This window comes from Ogataea parapolymorpha, chromosome V (assembly GCF_000187245.1).
Source record: "Ogataea parapolymorpha DL-1 chromosome V, whole genome shotgun sequence".
Classification (NCBI taxonomy): domain Eukaryota; kingdom Fungi; phylum Ascomycota; class Pichiomycetes; order Pichiales; family Pichiaceae; genus Ogataea; species Ogataea parapolymorpha.
The window spans coordinates 1056596-1078361 of NC_027862.1; the positions used below are offsets into that span (position 1 = coordinate 1056596).

Here is a 21766-nt window from a genome sequence, read left to right on the forward strand (position 1 = left end):
AAGCTTAGGCAACCGTGTTGTTGACCACCAGCTTGGCCAGATGCTGGAAGAACGTCTTCAAACTCACGTCCTCTGTGTGAACAACAGTGCTGGCCGGATCGCTGTCGGCAACGTAGCCGCTCATGCCGCCGCCAGTGCCGATGTTGTTGTCGTTCTCGGATGGATTCAGCTTCGAGTACAGGAATCTGGCCTGCGACTTGCCCTCATCACATGTAACGTATCTAGGCAGTGGGAACCGGTCAGCAATCAGCGACGCAGCCTCCTCTCTCGATCTCTCAATCATATCATAAACTCCAGGATACTCGTCTCTCGGGTAGTTTGCGTCTCTCCACTCGGCTGCTATGCTGCCAAAGTAAATAACAGTGTAGAAGAACGCGTCCAGCAGTAGCACGGCGTCTGGCTTGAGCGACGCAGAGTCCAGCAGAACAGGCTCCGGCTCCGAGCCGTCGGCCATGAATCTCACAAGAGTAGGCTGGATCATCACCAGCGAGTCTCTCACATCGGTTCTGAGCAGCGTGTGGTGATAGAACGCGGTCTCGTCGGGAGAACAGTTGAAAACTTGCAGGAACTGGGATCTTCTCAAATGGTAGATGAATTGCGGAAGCAAGCTGAACTTGGACGATAATCTGAAGGAGTTTGGATCGTTTCTGGAGTAGTCTCCAAAAACGGTGCACAGCTTGACCAGAGACTTGTCAATCCATCTCAAAAGATCGGAATACTCGCCGCCGTTCTCCAGTTTGTGAACAATCAGTCTTGCATACAGCACGGCTGCCGCCTCCTGGTCAAACGTGTTTGATAGCTCAGTAGAGTTGGACGTCAATCTGCTCAACGTTGTCACTCTCATCCGGACAGTACCATTGGTGTGTCTATAGGTAGTCTGGAACTGGATATGGACCTCTGGGACCGAGGAGTTGCGTTGATCAGCAGCGCCGACAGTTTGCATGTCGAAGAATATACCGTATGTGTGTCGTGGAGACACGGACGGAAGGGCCCACTTGTTGGTGAACCCGTTACCAACTTCAACATCAGCCACATTCTTTCCTTCTTGCTTTAAAGAGGTGGCCAGACCCACCACACCTGCAACCTTCAGTCTTTGAGAGGTGAACACCTCCAAATAGCCGTCGAAGTAGGAGAAAGGATATCCTTCCTCATCCTTATTGAAGCATGCAAAAAATGAGTTTTTGAAGATCGAGGTTTGGAAAGAGTCTGTCACCACAATGGTGCCTCCCGTCTGGTTGCTTAACGATCTCATCTCGTAGATACCGGTTTGGTCATAGCATCCGGCAAAAATATCAACACTGAACGTAGCAGTAGATTGAGGGTCGAAAAATTTGTCCTTCACGTCTTTCTTGACCTGAGCCGCTTTGGTAGCAAGCTTCTTGTAAAATGCAACAGCTTTTTTGTAGTGCTTGGCAGTACCCTTGTCAATGTCACTGTGGGATCTGATAGGCTCCTTCAGTTCTGTACCCACAATTTTTCCCGGTCCAAATGTGCATGGGCCACCAACAAATAGTGTCACTTTTGCTGCGCATTGCAAAAATGAGCCTTCAACAAGGCAGGAGGCGATGCTGAGGGCTGAACCCGTGACTCGGATCGCTCTGTGGCCCGGTTCGACTGTCCATTTCGAGACTTCGAGCGACTCGATGGTTCTGGTAATTTGGAACTCGGCTTCTGGATCGCTTAGCGGCAAAAGGAATTTGTTGATGGTTCCACCAGTTTCGAATTGTTGTATCCAGTTCTTGGCGCCGTTTCCAGAGATACCCAGCTGTTTCTGCACTTCCACAGATTCGTACTCCTTGTTTCCGCTAAAAACGTATTTTTTGAAGCAGGAGTCGAAATTTAGCTCGTGCACATTTACCACCGAGTCAAATGTGATCAGACCAATCAGAGATCCTGGTGGATGCAGAGACAAAGAGGTGATCAGCAGGTCTTTGAGTGCTTGCAGATCTTCAGGCTCCTGACATAAGTCAATGACATAGATGAAAGCTGGTGGAGGAGGCGAAGGAGTTTTCGTCAACACATATTCGATGGTCGATGCTTGTGGAGTCAGCTCAATTGGCAGGTTCTCGGCTGAAATATTGGAATAATGCACCGGGAGCGGGTTTCTAGACAAGCAGCATGTACAGGTCCATGTTTTGGATCCCAAATCGATCTGAGAGAACACGTTCAAGACTGCCCGACATCTTCTGCACAACTGTGGGTCGTATGCTGCCACAGGCAAGTCTTCTCTCGGAAGAAGTGGAGTGTATAAACACCCAACAGGAGCTGCCATGTTCTCGGCCTCCTGTCTGGTCACAGGAAAGGCATTCCAGTTAAAACGAACTCCATCGATGTCTTCGATCTCGTAAATGTCCGCCATGTTCAATTAAGCTTTATATTTTGCAGGTATGGGCGGAAAAAGAGCGAATCAACACACACAAATGCAAGTTTCTATTTGAAGGGTTAAGAGCTTGTTTTACGCACTGGAAAGTATAAAATCGCTCCACAAGATTTGCCCTTTTGTTTCGTTGTTGTCTTTTTTTTCATTCGATCTTGAAATAGGGTAACGAGAATCTGCGCTAGGATTACGATTCGACACCCATACACCAGGTAGCAATATCCGTTTGTATCAAGAACGATATAGTTCAAGGACGACTAATTTCTAAGAGTACCGAGTCTTGTTCATACAGAAGACATGCTCTTTGAAGCTTCTCATTAGCCAGATAGATCTCATAGGTAAACTAAGTTTGATAAGCTACTGGATGGATGCCGTAAGGGAAGAACCACGATGTAGCATCGTAGCAATTACAATTTGAGCTTCACCTAAACAGACAGTAGTGTCTAAGTGGCCGTCAAACATTGTCCCCTGAAAAAAATAGCACCATCGTCACAAAGCACATGTTATCCACATTCGTATTAATGTTATCCGTCACAGTAATTTACCGTATAAAACCAATATCAACAAGACCCGTGATTCAGCGATTCATCGCACGCGTCAACACTTCACCGACATCTGAGCCATCCACGACAACGCCCTTCTCGCTGCACTTTGCCTTCATCTTGAGCTCAGAACACAAACCGTCAATGTCCAGCTCGCTGAACTTCGGATGCGTCGTGATCCGCTCCCATATCTGCGAGCACTTCATCAGATTCTTAGTTGTGTCCGGCACAGCCTCATCCTTGTCGTTGTCGTCGACAGACACTCCTGGGGTGATCCGAGGAACAGTTCCGTTAAGTGAATTCAAGTTGTTTACCGTCAGTTGCTGCTGCTGTGGGTTGGCGAAAAATTCGCTTAGTGGGTCGTCCTTCGACTCCTCACTTATCAATCCCTGCAATGGGTCAGCTTCCGTTGTCACAGGGAATTCATTCTCGATAGCCGAGAAAACAAATTCGGATGGAGAGAAGGCAGAAGGATTCACCTGGTCAAACACCAAAGAGGTGTCATAGGTTGGAGTGTCGAACAGGAAAGGCAGTTCGTTGTTGTCTGGCTTCTCGGACCCAAACTCTGCGAGCATCTGAAAAGGGGAGGCCGAATAATCCGAACCTATTCCACGCGACGACGAAAGAGTAGAACCTCCAGTGATGGTAGAAGGACGCTTTTCCTTTGGAACAGGACAGTTTTTATCGCCGCACACAGTTCCTAAACTGTTGCAGAAACTCTCCTCCTCAAAATCTCCTTTGTAGTTCTTTTGGTTGAGATCGTGCAGGTCTGTTCTGGGAGAAGAGTCCTTCGACACATCGGTGTGGTTGGTCTGTTTTCGCTTTTCAGACCACGGAAACAAGAATTCTGTACTTTTCTCTGCTGCTGAGGAGTACGATGAGGCGGGCGTGTGGGTCGAGTTATTTGGAGATGAGGTATTAGATGTAGACTTTTCCGAGTCTGTTGACGTAAGTGCTGTAGAGGTGTTGGTATTCTGCTGCTTTAAATCTGCCAGCGTGGGGAGTTCTTTTAAGAAATCTCCTTCTCCACGGTTCATGAGCCTATTCATGAGCGTGTTCACCTGGATTCTGAGCAACTCTGTTTCATTAGCAATCTGCATCTTCTCGTTTTCAAGCATCTGGACCTTCATCTCCAGCTCCCTCATTTTCTTTTCCTTCCGTTCTCTGAAAGCCCGTTGTGCTGCTCTGTTCTGCGCTGTTCTTTTGTTGGAAGGCTCTGTGTTGATGGGTTTGCGGCCGGGTTTTGAGTGCGCGCTCTCATCGGTCAAGCTACCTGGAGTTGCTGTGGACATTATTAAGTTGCGTATCTGAGGGTAAGGCCTGTTGTTGCAATCAAAAGTAGAAAAAGTCTAGTTTAGAGCACAAAACAGTGGAGATTTCACCAGGTATGACTCAATACTCCCTTCTTTTGCAAATTATAACAGAATTAATTAATTTGCCTCTGCTCTTTCCTTATTCGCGAAGCCCAGATTAGTAAGCACGAGGTTTCCACAGCCAGAATAAAAAAAGCTCTAGAAGATGGATTTTTTACAGGATATGGTATTCGATTTAAACACTGATTAGCGCATTCTGCTGATGCTCGCCGCCCCAAATGGTCCACTTACCGTTGAAAACCCTGTGGTAGAATTCTCGCACGCCGTGCAAGATCGCCTCAACATTAGGCCCCAGGGCCTGGCCCAAATCGACGTCCCACCCTTGCACCGTGCTTATCTTATGTAAGAACCCCAGAAAAACTAGAGCCACCACCGAGTCTAGTGCCGCATGTTTCAGCACTGTCTTGAAAACTCTGAACATTTTGCTCAGCAGACTAACAACGAGGGCTCTGATGCGGGAATAAAGCGTTCTCCTTCTCCTTTCTTTTCTCGGCACGTTTCTACTAGGCGGAGACTCGTGTAGCTGGGCGTTCAGTCCAATCGTCTTCAGACTCGAAATTTCGTAGCTGAGACGGGTCAGCGTCGCGTTGATGTCGTTTTGCCACCTCACAAAGTCGAGGTTTTTGGTTGTGTCGACACCCTGGCTGTTTAGTCCGCCCGTAGTGGCCCCGGACCCTGCAATCTGCGATATCGTCGCGGTGCTGCTGACGGCCCGTGGGCAAGCCCCCTGCGCAGACTGTTTTTCTGCAGGGACGCTGGTCATCGAGAGCCGCGAAACAGGCCTCACAAGATTCGCATGCGAGCCCGACGACGTGAGCCGGTACAACGACAGAGCAGGGCTCTGCGCACGGGTGGATAGCGGAACTTCGTGGTGGAACTCGCCCAGCGTCGGCGACACCTGCTGGTCCTTGACCTGGTCCCACAGATACTCCAGCTCGCTCAGCAGCTCACGGGCCTCCACAGACTCGTTGGCATGGCTTCTCATGGTTTCTATTAGATATGAAATGTACTGTTTTTTAGCGTCCGTCTTGGAAAGTCCTTCCTCCAGCTTCCACGCGTCCCATTTGCGCTTTGCTGCCTCGTCCTCTGGCCGCGACCCTATGGGTCTTTCCATAAGCCCTGTGACGTCCCCCTCGGTTGCTTGTTTGTAGAGTCCGTACAGTTTGACGCGATTGGCTAGCGGCGGCCGCGGAAGCGAGCTCTTGGGCGACCGCGTGGACAGCGTCCGGATGGTTGCTATGGCCTTGACAAAGACCCTGTCGATGGAATCAGACATAAGAGAGAGATTATTATTTTTTTTTTTGTTTACATAGGCTATCTACACAGGTCGTGCAGGGGAAAATACTACAAATAGCTACAGTCAACTACTATCTATGTCTGGATCTGAAATGGACCAGTGGAATCACTATGTTCATCCATGGTGAGTAGGAAACAGATTGATCTTGTTTGCACCAAAATAGGAACCAAATATGGCAGACACTTGGCACCAGAGTGTTGGCAAACTGGATAGATGAACTCTTCTTTCTGTATTATGATATATTCCGCCGTGTACATATCTGATCAGTTTTCTGGGACATCAATCTCGCCAGCGTCGATGGCCTCAATGATGTCGTGAGGGTTCTTACCGGCAACTCTGCATCCCACAGACTGGGCAGTACCAAGGACCTCCTTGGCAACGGAAGCAAGAGTCTTACCGAAAGACTTTTCTCTCATGGTTCTAGCAATCTCCCAGATCTCCTCGAGCTGAATGTTTCCGGAGTGCTTGACGTTCTTGTCCTTCTTTCTGTCTCTAGGTGGCTCCTTCAAAGCGGTGATGACCAGCGAGGAGGCAGATGGAACAACGGAGGCCTGGGCCTGTCTGTTCTGGATCTTCAACTGGACGGTCACCTTGATACCCTTGAACTTGGTCGTGGCCTTGGCAATGTCTTCACCAACCTTCTTTGGGGACAGACCAAGAGGACCGATCTTTGGGGCAAGAGCGGAAGAGGCTCCCACTTCACCACCGACGGCTCTCAGGTAGATGTACTTCACTTCATTAGGGTCGAACTTTGGAGGCATGGTTAAAAGGTGTGGTAAATTTTTTTGCCTGAATTTTTCAAAAACTGCAACGGAGGAAACGTAGCCCTGGTGGGATCACGTGACTTTGAGTGAGGGTTGGCAGTGGTGGCCCCCCTTGGCTCTCGTTTTACTCCTACTGTGCTCCATGTCGGTGAGAATCCCTTCTTCCTTAGCGGATGCCGAAGCCACCGTCCGACTGGTTGTTTAGTGCTGGTTTCTATTTATTTCGCTGCCACTTTTATATTCGGATAGTACAGGTGGTGGTCGTATTTTTCGAACTCCACCGCGACGTGCGATCTTGGCAGGTCTGCCACCTTGAGCGCCTGGCTGAACGTCAGCAGAGTTGCCACGTTGGCTTTTTTCAGCAGTTTGGTTTCCTGTATAAGCCGCTCAGTGATAAATTCAGGGAACTGCATTTCTGCTACCAACGCCTCCAGACGGCGGATGTTAGCATTTATTTCGTCCGATTTCTGTTTCAGGACGCCTTTCTGGTAACTGGCGTTGGCCTCAGCGGACAGCTGGCTTGCGAGCCATTTCTGTTGTTTCATCATCTCCTTGTAGTCTCTGAATGAGGGCAATTGGGGAACTCCTATTGACTGGAAGGATTTGAACTGCAGATTGTACAAGGTCTCCTCTGAAGCCTTGCAGAGCTTCGGGAGATCCATAAGGCCATTTTTCCCAAGCATCCGCAGCACTGTGGCGCGGTTTTCGGCGAGACTCTTATGGATCTGGTACTTTGTCAGCTGCATATTAAAATAGAGCTCCATTTTTAGTAGCTGGGGCAGAGACTGCTTTTTTGTTTCGTATTCTTCCCGCAGCTTGGCCTTCTTATCGCCCTTAGCCTTCTTGATTTTCTTGGATAACGCCGTCAGCTGTGCCTGTCGCAGCTGATTGATGTCCAGTAGCCGTTTTAAGTGCTGCACCAAGTAGTCGAGCTGGTTTGCAAGCAGCCAATAGCCAAGATGTAGTTCGCGACAGTCCTTAAACAGACACAGCTCTATGGACTTGAACAGCAGTTCCGCCATCTTGGTGAGCTTTAAGTAGTAAACAAAGGACGAGACTGGCATGACCGGCAGCTCAGAGTTGGCAAACGTGTCCTGAAGTTTGGCGTGGCTCTCGAGCTCAAAATTCTCCGCTTCCACCTGGATCGAGTCCCATATAATTAGCTCCTTATTGACAAACTGGCGCTGGCGAGACGGATTTTGCGAGATTGACGTGAGAAAGTTGTAAAACGCAGGCTCTATCTGGATGATTAATTTTTCCAGGCCCCCGCGGAGCTCCTCGTCGGTGCTGCTTTGGAGCTTGGAATTTTGGAACGAGATTTTCGAGAAAACGTCCATCAAAAGCGTCGAGATGTTCCAGCGGCGCGACCCCAAGATCGAGCGGTCGTCTCTGATGAGGAAAAGCTGCATCAGCGCACGCACAACAACGTGGTTTCCTAGTATCTCGTCCGGATCGGTCGTGAACTGGCGTCGCGTCATAAATATGTTCAGAAACTCGTACAGCTCCACAGAGTCGCGCACGGAAAGCACGTTCAGCATGAACTGGAAGTCCGTAAATAGTTTCGTGAAGTTTTCGAGCGAGCTGGGGAAACTGGAATGGGCCAATGGTTTGGGCGGCGACCGGTTATTGAGCGTTTTTTGTACGTTTGCGGAGAAACAGGCCACCGTGGGCAACGTGCCGGCAAATGCGACGGTCTCGGGCTCTGCCAGCCGCGCCAGGATTTCAAGCGCGCTGTCGGCGAAAGACAGCGATTGCGGACGGTTTTCGTACAGCTCGACGCAGATCTGTGTAATTTCGCAAATGTGCAGGCTGTGCTCGATCAGAAGAAGCAGATCCACGCAAAGCTGCTGCGATGTCGACTCTGGCTGGCTGCGCACCCACTTAACGGCTTTCTGCAGTTCCAGCACCGTTTGTTCGCCGTCGTACACGGAAAAATCAAGATCCATCGTCTGTGTATTGAGGTCTTCCTCCTCGTAAATAACGCCTGCAACGCCGAGTTTGAGCACGCTGCTCACAAAACTGATCACCCCCTTCACGAATGGTGCCACGCACCGCTCCACAAGCTCGCCAGTGACGGGTTTTCGCTGAATAAGCTGTTCGACAAAATAACAACTTAACACGCTTACGCTCAGCGAGTTGTTGTCAAGCCACGCACACACACTACCGAGCAAGCGCACCATCACCCACGCAGCCTGATCGAGCGTCTCGACGGCTGGATGTGAAATTTCAGGCTTCAGCAGCGCAGTATCTAGCTTGGGGTTTAACACCTCCAAAGCGTGGGTGCCTTCCAGAAGCTTGAATTGTTGCGACTTGACGATGGAGCCGTACTCGATGGCGGAGGTTATGGCAAAAAACTCGCTGGTTATGTCCTCATAATCGCGGATATTCAGACGGCTGAGTTGTTGTTCAACGTCCATAAAAAAAAAAGTACAGGACCGATGGAGACGAATTTATTCAAAGTCTGCTGGGTGGGGGGGGAGCAGAGAAGGTAGTGGGTTTAGAACATCGTTACCATAGCAACCCCCCACACATACCCACACCAACTACAGCTACCAGTACAGTACATCTAGAATCTCATTGCTATATCCTCAAATAGTTTCCGATAAAACCTTGTTGAGCTTGTTGACCTTGGAGGCGAGCGACAGGTCGACCGACTTGTCGGCCACCTCAACAATCAAACCGCCCAAAATCTCTGGGTCAACTTCGTTCTTGATCTTCAGAGTTTTGCCTGGACCAACGTACTTGGAGTTGGTGATGGACTTGGTCAGCCTGTTAAGAATCTTGCTGTCCAATGGCTTTGCGGAAACAACGGTGGCCTCAACCACGCCGTTGTAAGCGTCGTTTAGAACACTAAATTGCTTGGCAATGGAGTCGAATAAGGACAGTCTGTTGTTCTCGGCCAACACGGTCAACAGGTTGGACACAACAGGCTCCAATTTCAGCTCCTTGGACAGGATTGAAACAACCTCCTTTCTAGAATTCAGTGACAGAGCCGGGTTCGACAGCACTTGAGCGACCTTGGCGTCCTTGCTGATGGTGGAGGAGAGTTTCTGGACGGACTGGAACGTCTTCTCGATGGATGAGTCCTTGGCAGAAGCGGAGAACAATGCGGTGGCGTAGGTGCCGTCCAGTCCAAACAACTGGACCGGAGGCTTAATTGGGGCGGCAGATGCCAATCTTCTCACGAATTGACGGGACGCAAACATGACTCGGAATCTGATTAACAGAGTGTTTTTGGAGGAATGAATTTTTTCATTCGTTGGGCATTAGCGCCCCTGTGCGCGACGGTTATGCGCCTTGCGTTCAAAATAATCGAGATGAAAAAAAATACGAGACCCATCCATGTCTTTTCTATTCCAGGTTTCGAGAAGAGCCGTGGTTGCGCCGTGGTTGCGTCCGCAGTTTGCGGTCAGGCCGGCGAGCCAGGTGTTTCTCGGCCAGAGAAGCATCGAGCAGACCGAGCTCGAGAAGCAGGACACCATGACGAGAAGACAGCTCGAGCTGTCGAAGGAAAAAGTCCAGCTCAAGCGCATGAAGCCTGTTTCGCCGAGTTTGAGGTGGTGGAGACGGCCGGTGTACCCGTATCTGTGGAAAGGCAAGCCTCACAAGCCACTGACCGTGACAAGGGTGTCTAGATCCGGACGTAACAACACTGGACGAATCGTTGTGAGACATCGCGGAGGTGGCCACAAGCGCCGGATCCGGCTGATAGACTACTCCAGACAGGTCGGTGGGCCACAGACGGTGGTGAGAATCGAGTACGACCCGAACAGGACGGCACACATCGCTCTGATCAAGCACAACGAGACGGGCGAGCTCTCGTACATAATCGCTTGCGAGGGGCTCAGAGAAGGCGACGAGGTGGAGTCGTTCCGTTCTGGAATCCCTGAGAGGATCATGCAGGAGATGGGCGGCAAGATCGACCCTGCAATTCTCGCTGTGCGGATATCCAGAAAGGGCAACTGTCTTCCTATATCTCTGATTCCCGTGGGGACCATTGTGTACAACGTGGGCGAGCACAAGAACGGGCCGGCCAAGTACTGCCGTGCTGCGGGCACTTACGCGCGCGTGGTGGCGAAGGACCCAGAAAAAAAGCGCGCCGTGGTGCAATTGCAGAGCGGCGAACAGCGGTACGTGAATCTGGAAGCGTGTGCCACGCTTGGTGTGACGTCGAACGCGGCCCACCACAACGAGAGTCTGGGTAAAGCCGGAAGAAATAGAAACAAGGGTATCAGACCAACCGTGAGAGGAGTGGCGATGAATAAGGTGGACCACCCTCTCGGAGGAGGCCGTGGTAAGTCGAAGAGTAACAAGCCGCCTATGTCTCCGTGGGGTGTTCTTGCCAAGGGTGGATTCAAAACCAGAACAGGCAAGCACGTGAACAAGAACAAGGTGAAGGACCGGCCGCGTGGAAAGAAGGTTTGATGTATATAGTGCGACAATGTAAATGTTGCGAGATCTGAAAAAATTAAGTTTAAAGCTAATTTAAATGTGAGATTTAAAGATGGTAGATTGGGAGGATTTGGATCGGGCACTCCAAAACTATTCTGAAATTTGCTGAGGCAGTTCGATGCTTATAAGAGTTTGCTAGAGGCCTACCAGCCACAGTCTTCCACGGTACACCATTACACCCTGCTGCCCCCGTTTTGGCCATTTATATTTTTTAATTTCTCCTGCAGGTGCATCCACAATTTTTTTTTTTTTTTGACTTGAAAAATTGAGTTAATAAATTCTTTTGACTCATCCGCATAGTAGACCCTGCTCTAGATACACCATGCTCAGAGCAAGCTCGTTCAAATCTATGCAACTCAGACGTTTCAGCGTCTCTGTTCGGTCTCTGGCCGCCCAGGTTCTCTCGGGCACGAAGCTTGCCGCAGAGATCCGTGCAGATGCAAGAAAAGCCATCTCGCAAGTGCAACAGGCCAACCCGAACTTCAAGCCGTCGCTGACAATCATCCAGGTCGGCAACAGACCAGACTCCTCGGCGTACGTGAGAATGAAATTGAAGGCGTCGACAGAGTCGGGCATCGAGTGCAACGTCATCAAGATGCCAGAGGACACCGCAGAGGTGACTCTGCTGAACAAGATCCGCGAATTGAACGAGGATTCCAAGGTGCACGGAGTGCTGGTGCAGCTTCCGCTTCCAAAACACATCACGGAGGTCAAGGTCACCAACAGCGTGGCCACAGAGAAAGACGTGGACGGTTTCGACAGATACAATGTGGGGGAGCTGGCCAAGAAGGACGGAGAGCCGTTGTTTTTGCCGTGCACGCCGAACGGATGCATGAGGCTGCTGGAGCAGACCGGCATCGAGTTGGCCGACAAGCACGCCGTCGTGATTGGCCGCTCCGACATCGTGGGGACGCCTGTTGCTGCGCTGCTCAAAAAGGCCAACTGCACGGTCACAATGTGCCACAGCCGCACGGCTAACATCCCAGAGCTGGTGCGCCAGGCCGACATTGTGGTTGCCGCGCTCGGAAAGCCGAAGTTCGTCAAGGGCGACTGGCTCAAGCCGGGCGCCGTGGTCATCGACGTCGGGATCAACTACGTGGATGCCCCGGGCACCAAGAGTGGGCGCAAACTTGTGGGGGACGTCGACTACGACTCGTGTGTCGACAAGGCCTCGTTTTTGACTCCTGTCCCTGGTGGAGTCGGCCCCATGACGGTCGCCATGCTTGTGGACAACGTGGTTCAGGCGGCCAAGCGCCAAATGGAGCGCGAGTCGCGCCCTGTCGAGTGTGTGCCGCTCCCACTTAAGTGTCTAGACCCGGTGCCGTCCGATATCGATATTTCGCGGGCGCAGCAGCCAAAGCACATCACCGAAGTCGCCGAGGAGCTGGGCATCAAGGAGTCCGAGCTCGAGCAGTTCGGCCACTACAAGGCCAAGGTGTCGCTGTCGGTGTACGACCGACTGAAGGAGGACCGCGACAATGGCAACTACGTGCTGGTGGCGGGCATCACCCCCACGCCGCTGGGCGAGGGCAAGTCGACCACCACGATGGGGCTGGTGCAGGCTCTGGGCGCTCACCTGGGCATTCCTGCGGTGGCTAACGTGAGACAGCCGTCAATGGGCCCTACATTTGGTGTCAAGGGCGGAGCTGCCGGTGGTGGCTATGCGCAGGTGATCCCGATGGACGAGTTCAACATGCACCTGACGGGCGACATCCACGCAATTGGTGCCGCCAACAACCTTCTTGCGGCGGCCATCGACACGCGGATGTTCCACGAGAGCACGCAGAGCGACAAGGCACTGTACAAGCGACTTGTTCCGGTCAAGAAGGGCCAGAGAAAGTTCACTCCATCTATGTTGAAACGGTTGCAAAAACTGGGAATTACTGAGACCGATCCGGACAAGCTGAGCGAGGCGGACGCTACGCGGTTTGCGAGACTCGATCTCGACCCAGAATCGATCCAGATCAAGCGCGTGGTGGATGTCAACGACCGGTTCCTCAGACAGGTTACCGTGGGGCAGGCTCCGACCGAAAAGGGTTTTACGCGCAAGACGGGCTTTGACATCACGGTTGCCTCGGAGATCATGGCTATTCTGGCACTGTCGCGGGACCTGGAGGACCTGAGAGACCGCGTGGGCCGCATGGTGGTGGGCTCGAGCCGGGCAGGTGAGCCTGTCACGGCGGAGGATGTGGGGTGCGCGGGGGCCATCACGGCGCTGCTCAAGGACGCGGTCAAGCCGAACCTGATGCAGACGCTGGAGGGCACGCCTGTGTTTGTGCACGCGGGGCCGTTTGCCAACATCTCGATCGGCGCGTCGTCGGTCATTGCTGACCGCCTGGCGCTCAAGCTGGTGGGGTCGCACAAGGGCGCTCCAGCCGGTTCTGCCGCCGCCACCAAGGGTTTCGTTGTGACGGAAGCCGGGTTCGACTTCACGATGGGCGGCGAGCGGTTCTTCAACATTAAGTGCCGCGCGTCCGGGCTCAAGCCGAACGTCGTGGTGCTGGTGGCCACGTCGCGCGCGCTCAAGCTGCACGGCGGCGCCCCAGACGTGAAGCCTGGCCAGACGTTGCCCGAGGCGTACACACAGGAGAACGTGGAGCTTGTGCGCCGTGGCTGTGCCAACCTGGCCAAGCAGATCGCCAACGCTAAGAGCTACGGCGCGCCGGTCGTGGTGGCCATCAACCAGTTTGTCACGGATACGGCAGCGGAGATCGCTGCGATCCAGGAGGAGGCCATAAAGGCGGGCGCCACGGCGGCCGTGCCGTCGAACCACTGGGCGCAGGGCGGAGCCGGCGCGGTGGAGCTGGCGCAGGCCGTGGTGGAGGCTGCCAAACAGCCGAACGCGGGCAACTTTTTGTACGAGCTGGACGGGTCTGTGGAGGACAAGTTGAGCGCGATCGCGCGCAAGATGTACGGCGCCGACGGCGTCGAGCTGTCGGCGCTAGCCAGAGAACAGATTGCCACGTACGAGGCGCAAGGATTTGGCCGGCTGCCGATCTGTATCGCCAAGACGCAGTACTCGCTGTCGCACGATCCGAAACTTAAGGGTGTTCCGCACGGGTTCACCGTTCCGATCAGAGAGGTGCGGCTGAGTGCCGGTGCAGGCTACCTGTACGCTCTCGCGGCCGAGATTATGACGATCCCGGGACTCGCCACGCACGCGGGCTACATGAACGTCGAGGTTGTGGACGGCCAGATCGAGGGCCTGTTTTAGGTAAACTCTATAAACATTATAAATCTGTAATCATTAAGCAGCATTGATCTGCTCCGAGATCTTGGCTTGCTTGACCAGGTTCTCCGGTGCGTCCATCTCGTCGAGCATGATCTCGATCAGTCTGACCTTGTCATTTTTGTTAAAGGCCTCGTCGGCAAACAGTGCGTTCAGCTCCTCGATCGTCGACACGCGGTGGTTCTCGTAGTCGACTTTGTCATGGAATAGCTCGAGGATCTTGAAATGATCCCATTTCTGGATCATGTTGTACTGTGCCTGAGGGCCGTGAATCAGCTTCTCGATCGTGTAACCGTTGTTGTTGAGCACAAACAGATATGGCTTGAGGTTCCAGCGGCAGATGTCCGAGATGGACTGGACGGTCAGCTGCAAAGAGCCGTCACCAATGAACAGAATACATCTGCGGTTAGGATCGATCTCCTCGAGCGCGAATTGCGCGCCGGTGGCAGAAGGAAGCGAGTAACCGATCGAGCCCCACAGCACCTGGGAAATAGCCGTGATGTTGCCTGGGAAATGAGTCTGGGTCACACCAAACGAGGACGTGCCTGTCTCGGTGACCAGAACGTCGCCGGAGCGCAGGAAGAAGGAGAGTTTCTTCCACAAGAAGTCCTGAGTCAGCTTGCCCGACTTGATGTTGACCACCTTCTTGTAGTCCTGGACCGATTCCGGCAGCGGCTGTGGAACGTAGTCCAGCTTGGCCTCCTTGATCTTGCGGCACAGTCTCTCCAACACGTACTTCATCTTGACGTCTGCGTACGTGGCGGCACGGACTTTACAGAAGTCGGAGTGGAACTCGATCACATTGGTGGTGTGGTAGTTGTACGAGAACGAACCCGTGTTGAAGTCCGACAGCAGGCCGCCGACACTGAGAATCAGGTCGGAAGACTCAACGGCCTCCTTCACGTCCGGGTTCGACAGAACTCCGATGTACACACCGCCAAATCTGGAATGGTCCTCGCTAAAGGCCGACTTGCCCATAGGCGTTGTGTAGACGGGGAATTTCGTGGCCTCGGCGAATTGCGCCACAAGGTCCTGCACGTCGTGTCTCGAGGCGCAGGCGTCCACCAGCAGAATTGGGTCCTTGGCCTCAATAATCTTGTTGAAGATGCTCTCGACAATCTCATCCTCGGCGAGCTTGTCGTTAGGAGGCAGCGTCAGCTTCAATGGCGTCTTAAGGCGCTCGGAGTCGACCAGCTGGTCCACAAAGTTCGAAGGCAGTCCCAAATACACCGGTCTCTTGGTGGTGTAGGCGGTCTCGATCAGGTCGTCCAGAACAGCCTGTGCAGTTCTGATATCGTCGATGCTGGCGGTCTTCTGGGTGATGTGCTTGGACATCTCCTCGAAAATGTCGAACCGGCCGTTACCCAGCGTGTGGTGCAACAGCAGTCTGTTCGAGATACTCGAGAGCGAAGGCGTACCGACAATGTGCAGACATCCAACGTGCTCGGCCATCATACCAGCAACGGCATTGACCGCCGATAAGTCGCCGACACCAAAGGTGGTCACGAGACAGGACATGCCGTTGATGCGCGAGTAACCATCGGCAGAATAACCTGCATTGAGCTCGTTGGCGTTACCGGCCCATCTCAAGCCGTCCACAGTGTAGATGTGGTCCAGCAGAGACAGGTTGAAGTCACCAGGGACACCGAAAATGGTGTTCACTCCGACTTGCTTGATACGCTCAAACACGTAGCGGCCAAAGGGAATTTGAGAAGGTAGTTGAGATTCAGACATTTTGCAATGGCTGTAAGGGTGGTTGCTACACCTTTTATATGGTTTTCGGATCAACCTGTGCAGCAAATAAATTACACCATGCCACCCAATATGCACGAAAGCCGCACGGGTGGCAGAATTTTAAAAAAGACAGCTGTCTGTAGGGCAAGTGAGGGGAAGGAGCATGACCTCAGATCGGGACCGGAGAGCGGGCACAGCGAGATGCTGTGCAGAAGAAGCGGACTTGCGCGACGGTGTTAGCATCGGAGACTGTTTTAGCCCCAAGGCGTTTTCGGTCACTATTGCTCCTATCCCGCAGGTCCTCCCACGACCGATGGATAGTATGGGTCCGTACCGTTTTTTGCCGTCACACCATTTTCTGCGGGCTTACGTAACCTCTTGAGTCAGAAAAACACACACACACACAAGTGCGCGACATTTTCTGGGCTGTGCCGCTGGAGTCCGCCCGCTTACCTAATACAACCAAAATATTTCTTTATTTACTTTATTGTCTTGTTTATGAGTGCACCGAGCGAGACGGGTAAGTGTAGCGGCATCGCGTTCTAACGCCAGAATTTGACCTCAATTCACTGCGTGTGGTCGATCTGAAAAAGATCCTGCACAAACGCGGCGTCTCCATTCCCAGAAGTGCTCGTAAGGCAGATCTTATCGAGCTGCTTAAAGCCCAAACAAGGACTGTTGAGAGCGGGAAAACAGAAGAAAAGACGCAGCAAAGCGAAGGAAGCGAGGATGAGACTGAAATAAGCTCTGGGGCAGAGGAGGAGCGGAAAACTGGGGATACAGAGCTTTCCCAGCCGGAATACAAACCCACCACTTCTCATGTTTCCAGTTCGAAAATACCCCCACCAAAAGTGACCAAGCCGCTGGCCAAGATTCCCAAGCCCAAGCGTGTTTCGAACTTGCCACAGACGAGAACTAGTCCTCCAGCCAAAGGAAAGCTCAAGAGCCTGGTGGGACAAAGTGTTCCGCAGAAACGTAGCCTGGAAGACGCTAACGACGACGCGGACGCTACGGTGCACAAAGAGTACTCGAAGATTTTAAAGAAGCAGACAAACCACAAACGCGTGTTCTCGTCTTCGGCACCTACCACGCCTAATAACTCAACCATTGTGTCTCCGAAGAAAGAGACCGTGTCTGCGAAAAAAGAGACCGTGTCTCCGAAGAAAGAGACCGATGTCAAGGCGGAATCAAGTCCGAAGATAGACCAGAAGTCAAGCTTCAAAGACGAGCACGGGATGCCGTCTAAGGAAGACAATCAGGAAGAAAGTACTGTGATTATCCACCCCAAGAAGGAAGTGTCTCGAACACCACCTCCTGCAGATACGCACCACGACCAATCATTTGTGGTACCTACTCTACTCTCTTCGACGCCGATGGTATTCAACAGCCCGCGAAAACCAATTCCTCCGCTTGATGTTTCCGATTTTGCTGCGCAGCTCGAAAAACTCTCCGGCCCCACAAAGCCCATAGCCTTGGATGGATCAGAGGAAAAGAAGTCGTCAAAGCCAGAATCGCCAGATAGCACTAATGACGAGGAGATGCTGACCCAGTTGCAACATGAGATAGATGTCACCCAAGAACAGATAGAGGAGAAATCGAAACAGGCTTTGAAGTCGATCGGGGCACCTCCGCCGTCTAATCTTGTCTACAGACTGGTGACTGCTTGGCTTTTGACTCTGAGTCTGATGTACGCATTTACGTCATACCGTGAACAACGGATAAGAGTTGGGTTTTGTGGCTCTGAAGTATACAGTCCGCTGTTTGAGTACGACAGAAGAGCTCATCCGATAATTTCTCATTACTTGGACAAAATTGAGAGCATATTCACTCTGTCCTGCGTTCCATGTCCCGAGCACGGACAATGCTTCCCATATTCGAGATTATACTGCGATCCCGATTACACCATTCACAAACCGTTAAAGTCGTTATTTGGGGTGATCCCAACATATCAGACCTGCGTTCTGGACTCCGTGAAAGTGAAAAAAATCGACAAGATGGTAAAAGTGGCCACCGACCTGCTAAATCGGCGAAACGCCGAGTACAAGTGCGGTAGAGGCGAAGACCACGAGGTTGGGATGACAATACCGCATTTGCAAAACTACATCATCGAGACTTTTGATTTGAAAGACGACGATTTCGACTATTTGTGGGAAAAGACATTTGCTGTGCTCAAACAGCGTCCGGAACTCGTTATTGGAGAAAACTTCATTCGGTCTAATTCGCTGTCAAAACTGTCAATCAAATGCAGACTCATTAGGATGTTCATGGACGTGTTTGTCCGTCTTAAATGGCATTTGCTTGCCCTGGTGCTTTTTGCTTCCTTGATAAAATACATCAGTGTCAAGTTCACCCAATACAGGAACAAACGGATTCTGGTAAACGACCTCACAACGAAAACCATTGAAAAGCTACGCAAACAGGCCGAGCTGTATCGATTAGGCCAGTCGCCCCAGCCTTACATTGGCAAGATCCAGCTTCGTGATTACTATCTAATAGACGCATCCCTGAGCACAAAACAGAAAGCCAAGGTCTGGAACGAGGTCAGCAAACATGTGGAGACCAACTCCAATGTGAAAACCTACATGACAGAGGTGCGAGGCGAGATGTTCAAGGTTTGGGAATGGATAGCCACCATCTGAAACTGGCTGGTGCAAGGATGCATATTTTTGAAACAAATATTAGTCAATTTTGGTTCTGGTCGAAATTTTTTCTGGTGTACCAAGATCTGAAAAAGATTCAAGTGTTTCGATTTTAACCATCATGTCTTCATTCGGAACAATATTCAAAGTGACCACCTACGGAGAGTCGCACTGCCGTTCTGTGGGGTGTATCGTGGACGGCGTGCCGCCCAACATGAGCCTCACTGAGGACGACATCCAGCCTCAGTTGTCTAGAAGACGGCCGGGCCAGTCCAAGCTGACCACGCCCAGAAACGAGAAGGACAGAGTTGAGATCCAGTCTGGAACTGAATTCGGCAAAACTCTTGGAACTCCCATTGCCATGGTTGTCAAGAACGAGGACCAAAGACCAAAGGACTACACAGAGATGGATGTCTTTCCCAGACCTTCGCATGCCGATTTCACGTACCTTTCCAAGTACGGAGTGAAGGCCTCGTCTGGAGGAGGCAGATCGTCGGCCAGAGAGACTATTGGCCGTGTTGCAGCAGGAGCTATTGCCGAAAAGTTCCTCAAACAGGTGAACGACGTTGAGATCGTGGCGTTTGTTTCTGGTGTTGGAGAGTGCCAGATCGACCGTTCTGTGCAGAACCCCGAGTTTATGGAGCTTTTGTCGACTATCACCAGAGAAAGGGTCGACCAGTCTGGTCCTATCCGTTGTCCTATTCTTGAAAAAGCCGACGAAATGACCCGTCTTGTCGTGGACTGCAAGGAGCGCAACGATTCCGTGGGCGGCATTGTGACCTGTGTTATACGAAATGTGCCTATTGGCCTTGGAGAGCCGGCTTTCGACAAGCTGGAGGCCATGCTTGCTCATGCGATGCTTTCGATTCCTGCCACCAAGGGTTTTGAAATCGGCTCTGGTTTTGAGGGAACCAAGATGAGAGGGTCTGAGCACAACGATCCGTTTGTGAAGAAGGGTGGCAAGCTTGGCACTGCCACGAACAACTCGGGAGGAATCCAGGGCGGCATCTCCAACGGAGAAAACATCTACTTCAGCGTTGCTTTCAAGCCTCCAGCTACCATTTCACAGGAACAACAGACCGCCAGCTACGAGGGAGACGATGGAGTGCTCAAGTCTCGCGGAAGACACGATCCTAACGTTGTTCCTCGTGCCATTCCGATTGTCGAGGCCATGGCTGCTCTAGTTCTTGCGGACTCGTATCTGATCCAGAAATCGCGCGAGTCTACGTTTGGTTCTGTGTACTAAAAAATAAGCGTTAATTTATTTACTGTTCTTCGTCGTGTTCGTTGCTGGCTGTGCGTTTCCGCGGCCCGTCTGGGTCCGGGTTGGTGACTCTGAGTTTGGAACGTCGTTTGGAGCTCACCAGAATTTGCACGTCCAAGTTCTCCAGGTCCGACTCCGGAGGGGGCAGGGAATCCTTAGACCGGCCGGGCATCGCCATGATGGGCGCTCTGTTGTGAAATACCAGCGACGTTGTGCGCGCTGCTGGCGGCGGCGACGCCGGCGGAGAGCCCGAGCTCTCGCTATGTTCGCAGATGGTCGAGTTTGAGGTCATTGAGTGCGAGTCTGCTACGGCCTTTAGTTTGAAAGAGTTGAGAGAGGAGTCTTCGGGAATCAGATGGAGCGTTGAGTTGGATGCCTCTGTGGGCCGCAAAACAGGAATGTTGGTGAGCTTCGGACTGTGGCCGGAATCGTCTAGCGTGGTCTCTGCTGTGAAGAAAGTACGGATACTGGACTGGTACGAAAAGCTGCGTCTGAGCGAGCGGCCCAGGGAGTTCGAAAATGTGGACAGCGACCGTTTGAGGGGCGACACGGGGCTTCTTTCTGCTGGCTCGGGTGTTGGCTCTGGCTCAGGGTCTGTGTCCTGGTCGTGGTTGATCATTTCAGACTCCAGCTGCCATCTTTTGCGTTTCCATGAGCTGATGGAAAGATTATCGCCGTCGTCGTAATTATTGACCTTGACGTGGTTCCCAAAGTACGTGTTCTCCTTCTCCGCTCCATGCGAGGCAAACGTTGTTGACGAGGAGTTTCCAGCCTGGTAAAATTCCATGATATCCTTCAGGTCTTTTTCCTTCTGCTTTTCTGCCTCACGTGACTTGTATTTTTTGTAGAGCCAGACTGCCACCAGGGCGACGATTGTTGCTGCGAGGGCAGGGATCAGCACGGACAGCGCGATCACCAGGCTCTTGTTGGACTTGCCCGATGTCTTTTTCGCCAGACTTGAATAATCGACCGACTCGAGCACCTCGAAACTCGTTGTGTTATACAGCGTCAGGCTGTAATTGGCACTGTCTCCATTTACCACGACTAGCGTGTCGTAGATCACAGCGGCGCCGACTATGTTGTTCACGCTCAGTTGGCTGTTGTTGGCATTGTTGGTTTTTGAGTTCGCGAGACTCACTGTGGTGTCCAGCGAGGTCCATGACCAAGAAGACCCCACGTTCAACCTAGCAAAATTTGGCGAGCTGTACGATCCAGAAGAGAGACCCCCTCCCACCATCAGCACAGAATCGACCGAGAAGTCGCTGTAGTTGCTGCTGAGATACTCCTGGGTGATCATATTGCTCGAAAATACAGGCAGTAACAGCGCCCCGGCCCTGGAGTTAATGGTGTCTGATTTATCCACCGATACGCTTTTGAAGCCCCAAGACTCGTACTGCCACACCGCCAGCTGTTTCAAGCTTACCCAGCCGCTTCCTGTTTTTCCTCCGACCAGAACAAGAGTGTTGTGGTTGATCAGAAGCGACGAGGAGTCGTAGAAACTGGTCGGTTGCAGTGAAGACTGAGTGTCTGCTATTTCCAGGGAGTTGAGGTCTATTTGCACTAGTCGTCCGGAAATTGAGCCGGATGATGAGTTATAGCCTCCATACACATAAACCGAGCTTGGAGAGTCAGGCGTCGCCATATAGGCGCTGCCCGAAAGGTACTCTAGTGGCGACTCGAAGTCCAGGTCTTTCCATTCTTCAGTTGTCTTGTTGAACTGGGATACCGTTAGAACAGACGAATCGGAGGTGTTGGTATTGTAGAAAGCGTATAGATTGTTGGAGACCGATATCACTTTGCAATTGTCAGCGGGGAGTTTCCAAAGGTCCGTCACTGTCTGGCCAGTTTTGAACTTGGAATTAAAGGGAAGCAAAATCAGCGAGTCATTATGCTGTATATAGGCTGTTCGGTTATGATAGTTATAGATGGTGTCTGCGCTGGCTAGCATCGCCAGCACAAGAAGAACAAGCATGTTCATGGAGAAAGTTGGCAGACTGGATTTAATGGAAAAATAAATTATTTATCTTTTACCTAAAATGGATTATTTATGTACAACATTTCATTATTGCATGAACTATAAAGTCGCCTCCAATGA

At 51.8% G+C, this 21766-nt stretch overlaps 12 protein-coding genes across 12 annotated transcripts; 4 read left to right on the forward strand and 8 right to left on the reverse strand.

Annotated features, from left to right (window-relative positions):
• Positions 1–4: 4 nt before the first annotated feature.
• HPODL_04367 (Protein transport protein SEC23) lies at positions 5–2359 on the reverse strand (the record flags this gene model as incomplete). The annotated part of the gene is made up of 1 exon (XM_014079164.1): positions 5–2359. One exon carries the CDS (start codon positions 2357–2359, stop codon positions 5–7), a length of 2355 nt encoding a protein of 784 aa, XP_013934639.1.
• A 595-nt stretch (positions 2360–2954) lies between these two features.
• On the reverse strand, positions 2955–4211 carry HPODL_04368 (AP-1-like transcription factor YAP1; the record flags this gene model as incomplete). Its single annotated transcript, XM_014079165.1, has 1 exon — positions 2955–4211. One exon carries the CDS (start codon positions 4209–4211, stop codon positions 2955–2957), a length of 1257 nt encoding a protein of 418 aa, XP_013934640.1.
• A 256-nt stretch (positions 4212–4467) lies between these two features.
• On the reverse strand, positions 4468–5568 carry HPODL_04369 (uncharacterized protein; the record flags this gene model as incomplete). The annotated part of the gene is made up of 1 exon (XM_014079166.1): positions 4468–5568. The coding sequence occupies one exon, from the start codon at positions 5566–5568 to the stop codon at positions 4468–4470; it is 1101 nt and encodes a 366-aa protein (XP_013934641.1).
• A 284-nt stretch (positions 5569–5852) lies between these two features.
• Positions 5853–6350, reverse strand: HPODL_04370 (60S ribosomal protein L12-A; the record flags this gene model as incomplete). Its single annotated transcript, XM_014079167.1, has 1 exon — positions 5853–6350. The coding sequence occupies one exon, from the start codon at positions 6348–6350 to the stop codon at positions 5853–5855; it is 498 nt and encodes a 165-aa protein (XP_013934642.1).
• A 221-nt stretch (positions 6351–6571) lies between these two features.
• On the reverse strand, positions 6572–8770 carry HPODL_04371 (uncharacterized protein; the record flags this gene model as incomplete). The annotated part of the gene is made up of 1 exon (XM_014079168.1): positions 6572–8770. One exon carries the CDS (start codon positions 8768–8770, stop codon positions 6572–6574), a length of 2199 nt encoding a protein of 732 aa, XP_013934643.1.
• Positions 8771–8941: 171 nt separating this feature from the next.
• HPODL_04372 (ATP synthase subunit 5, mitochondrial) lies at positions 8942–9559 on the reverse strand (the record flags this gene model as incomplete). Its single annotated transcript, XM_014079169.1, has 1 exon — positions 8942–9559. The coding sequence occupies one exon, from the start codon at positions 9557–9559 to the stop codon at positions 8942–8944; it is 618 nt and encodes a 205-aa protein (XP_013934644.1).
• Positions 9560–9695: 136 nt separating this feature from the next.
• Positions 9696–10778, forward strand: HPODL_04373 (54S ribosomal protein RML2, mitochondrial; the record flags this gene model as incomplete). The annotated part of the gene is made up of 1 exon (XM_014079170.1): positions 9696–10778. One exon carries the CDS (start codon positions 9696–9698, stop codon positions 10776–10778), a length of 1083 nt encoding a protein of 360 aa, XP_013934645.1.
• Positions 10779–11127: 349 nt separating this feature from the next.
• Positions 11128–14019, forward strand: HPODL_04374 (C-1-tetrahydrofolate synthase, mitochondrial; the record flags this gene model as incomplete). Its single annotated transcript, XM_014079171.1, has 1 exon — positions 11128–14019. The coding sequence occupies one exon, from the start codon at positions 11128–11130 to the stop codon at positions 14017–14019; it is 2892 nt and encodes a 963-aa protein (XP_013934646.1).
• Positions 14020–14052: 33 nt separating this feature from the next.
• HPODL_04375 (Pyruvate decarboxylase) lies at positions 14053–15768 on the reverse strand (the record flags this gene model as incomplete). Its single annotated transcript, XM_014079172.1, has 1 exon — positions 14053–15768. The coding sequence occupies one exon, from the start codon at positions 15766–15768 to the stop codon at positions 14053–14055; it is 1716 nt and encodes a 571-aa protein (XP_013934647.1).
• A 498-nt stretch (positions 15769–16266) lies between these two features.
• Positions 16267–18407, forward strand: HPODL_04376 (Protein SRC1; the record flags this gene model as incomplete). Its single annotated transcript, XM_014079173.1, has 2 exons — positions 16267–16288; positions 16321–18407. The coding sequence occupies 2 exons, from the start codon at positions 16267–16269 to the stop codon at positions 18405–18407; spliced, it is 2109 nt and encodes a 702-aa protein (XP_013934648.1).
• A 121-nt stretch (positions 18408–18528) lies between these two features.
• HPODL_04377 (Chorismate synthase) lies at positions 18529–19653 on the forward strand (the record flags this gene model as incomplete). Its single annotated transcript, XM_014079174.1, has 1 exon — positions 18529–19653. One exon carries the CDS (start codon positions 18529–18531, stop codon positions 19651–19653), a length of 1125 nt encoding a protein of 374 aa, XP_013934649.1.
• Positions 19654–19672: 19 nt separating this feature from the next.
• HPODL_04378 (uncharacterized protein) lies at positions 19673–21643 on the reverse strand (the record flags this gene model as incomplete). The annotated part of the gene is made up of 1 exon (XM_014079175.1): positions 19673–21643. The coding sequence occupies one exon, from the start codon at positions 21641–21643 to the stop codon at positions 19673–19675; it is 1971 nt and encodes a 656-aa protein (XP_013934650.1).
• Positions 21644–21766: the final 123 nt, after the last annotated feature.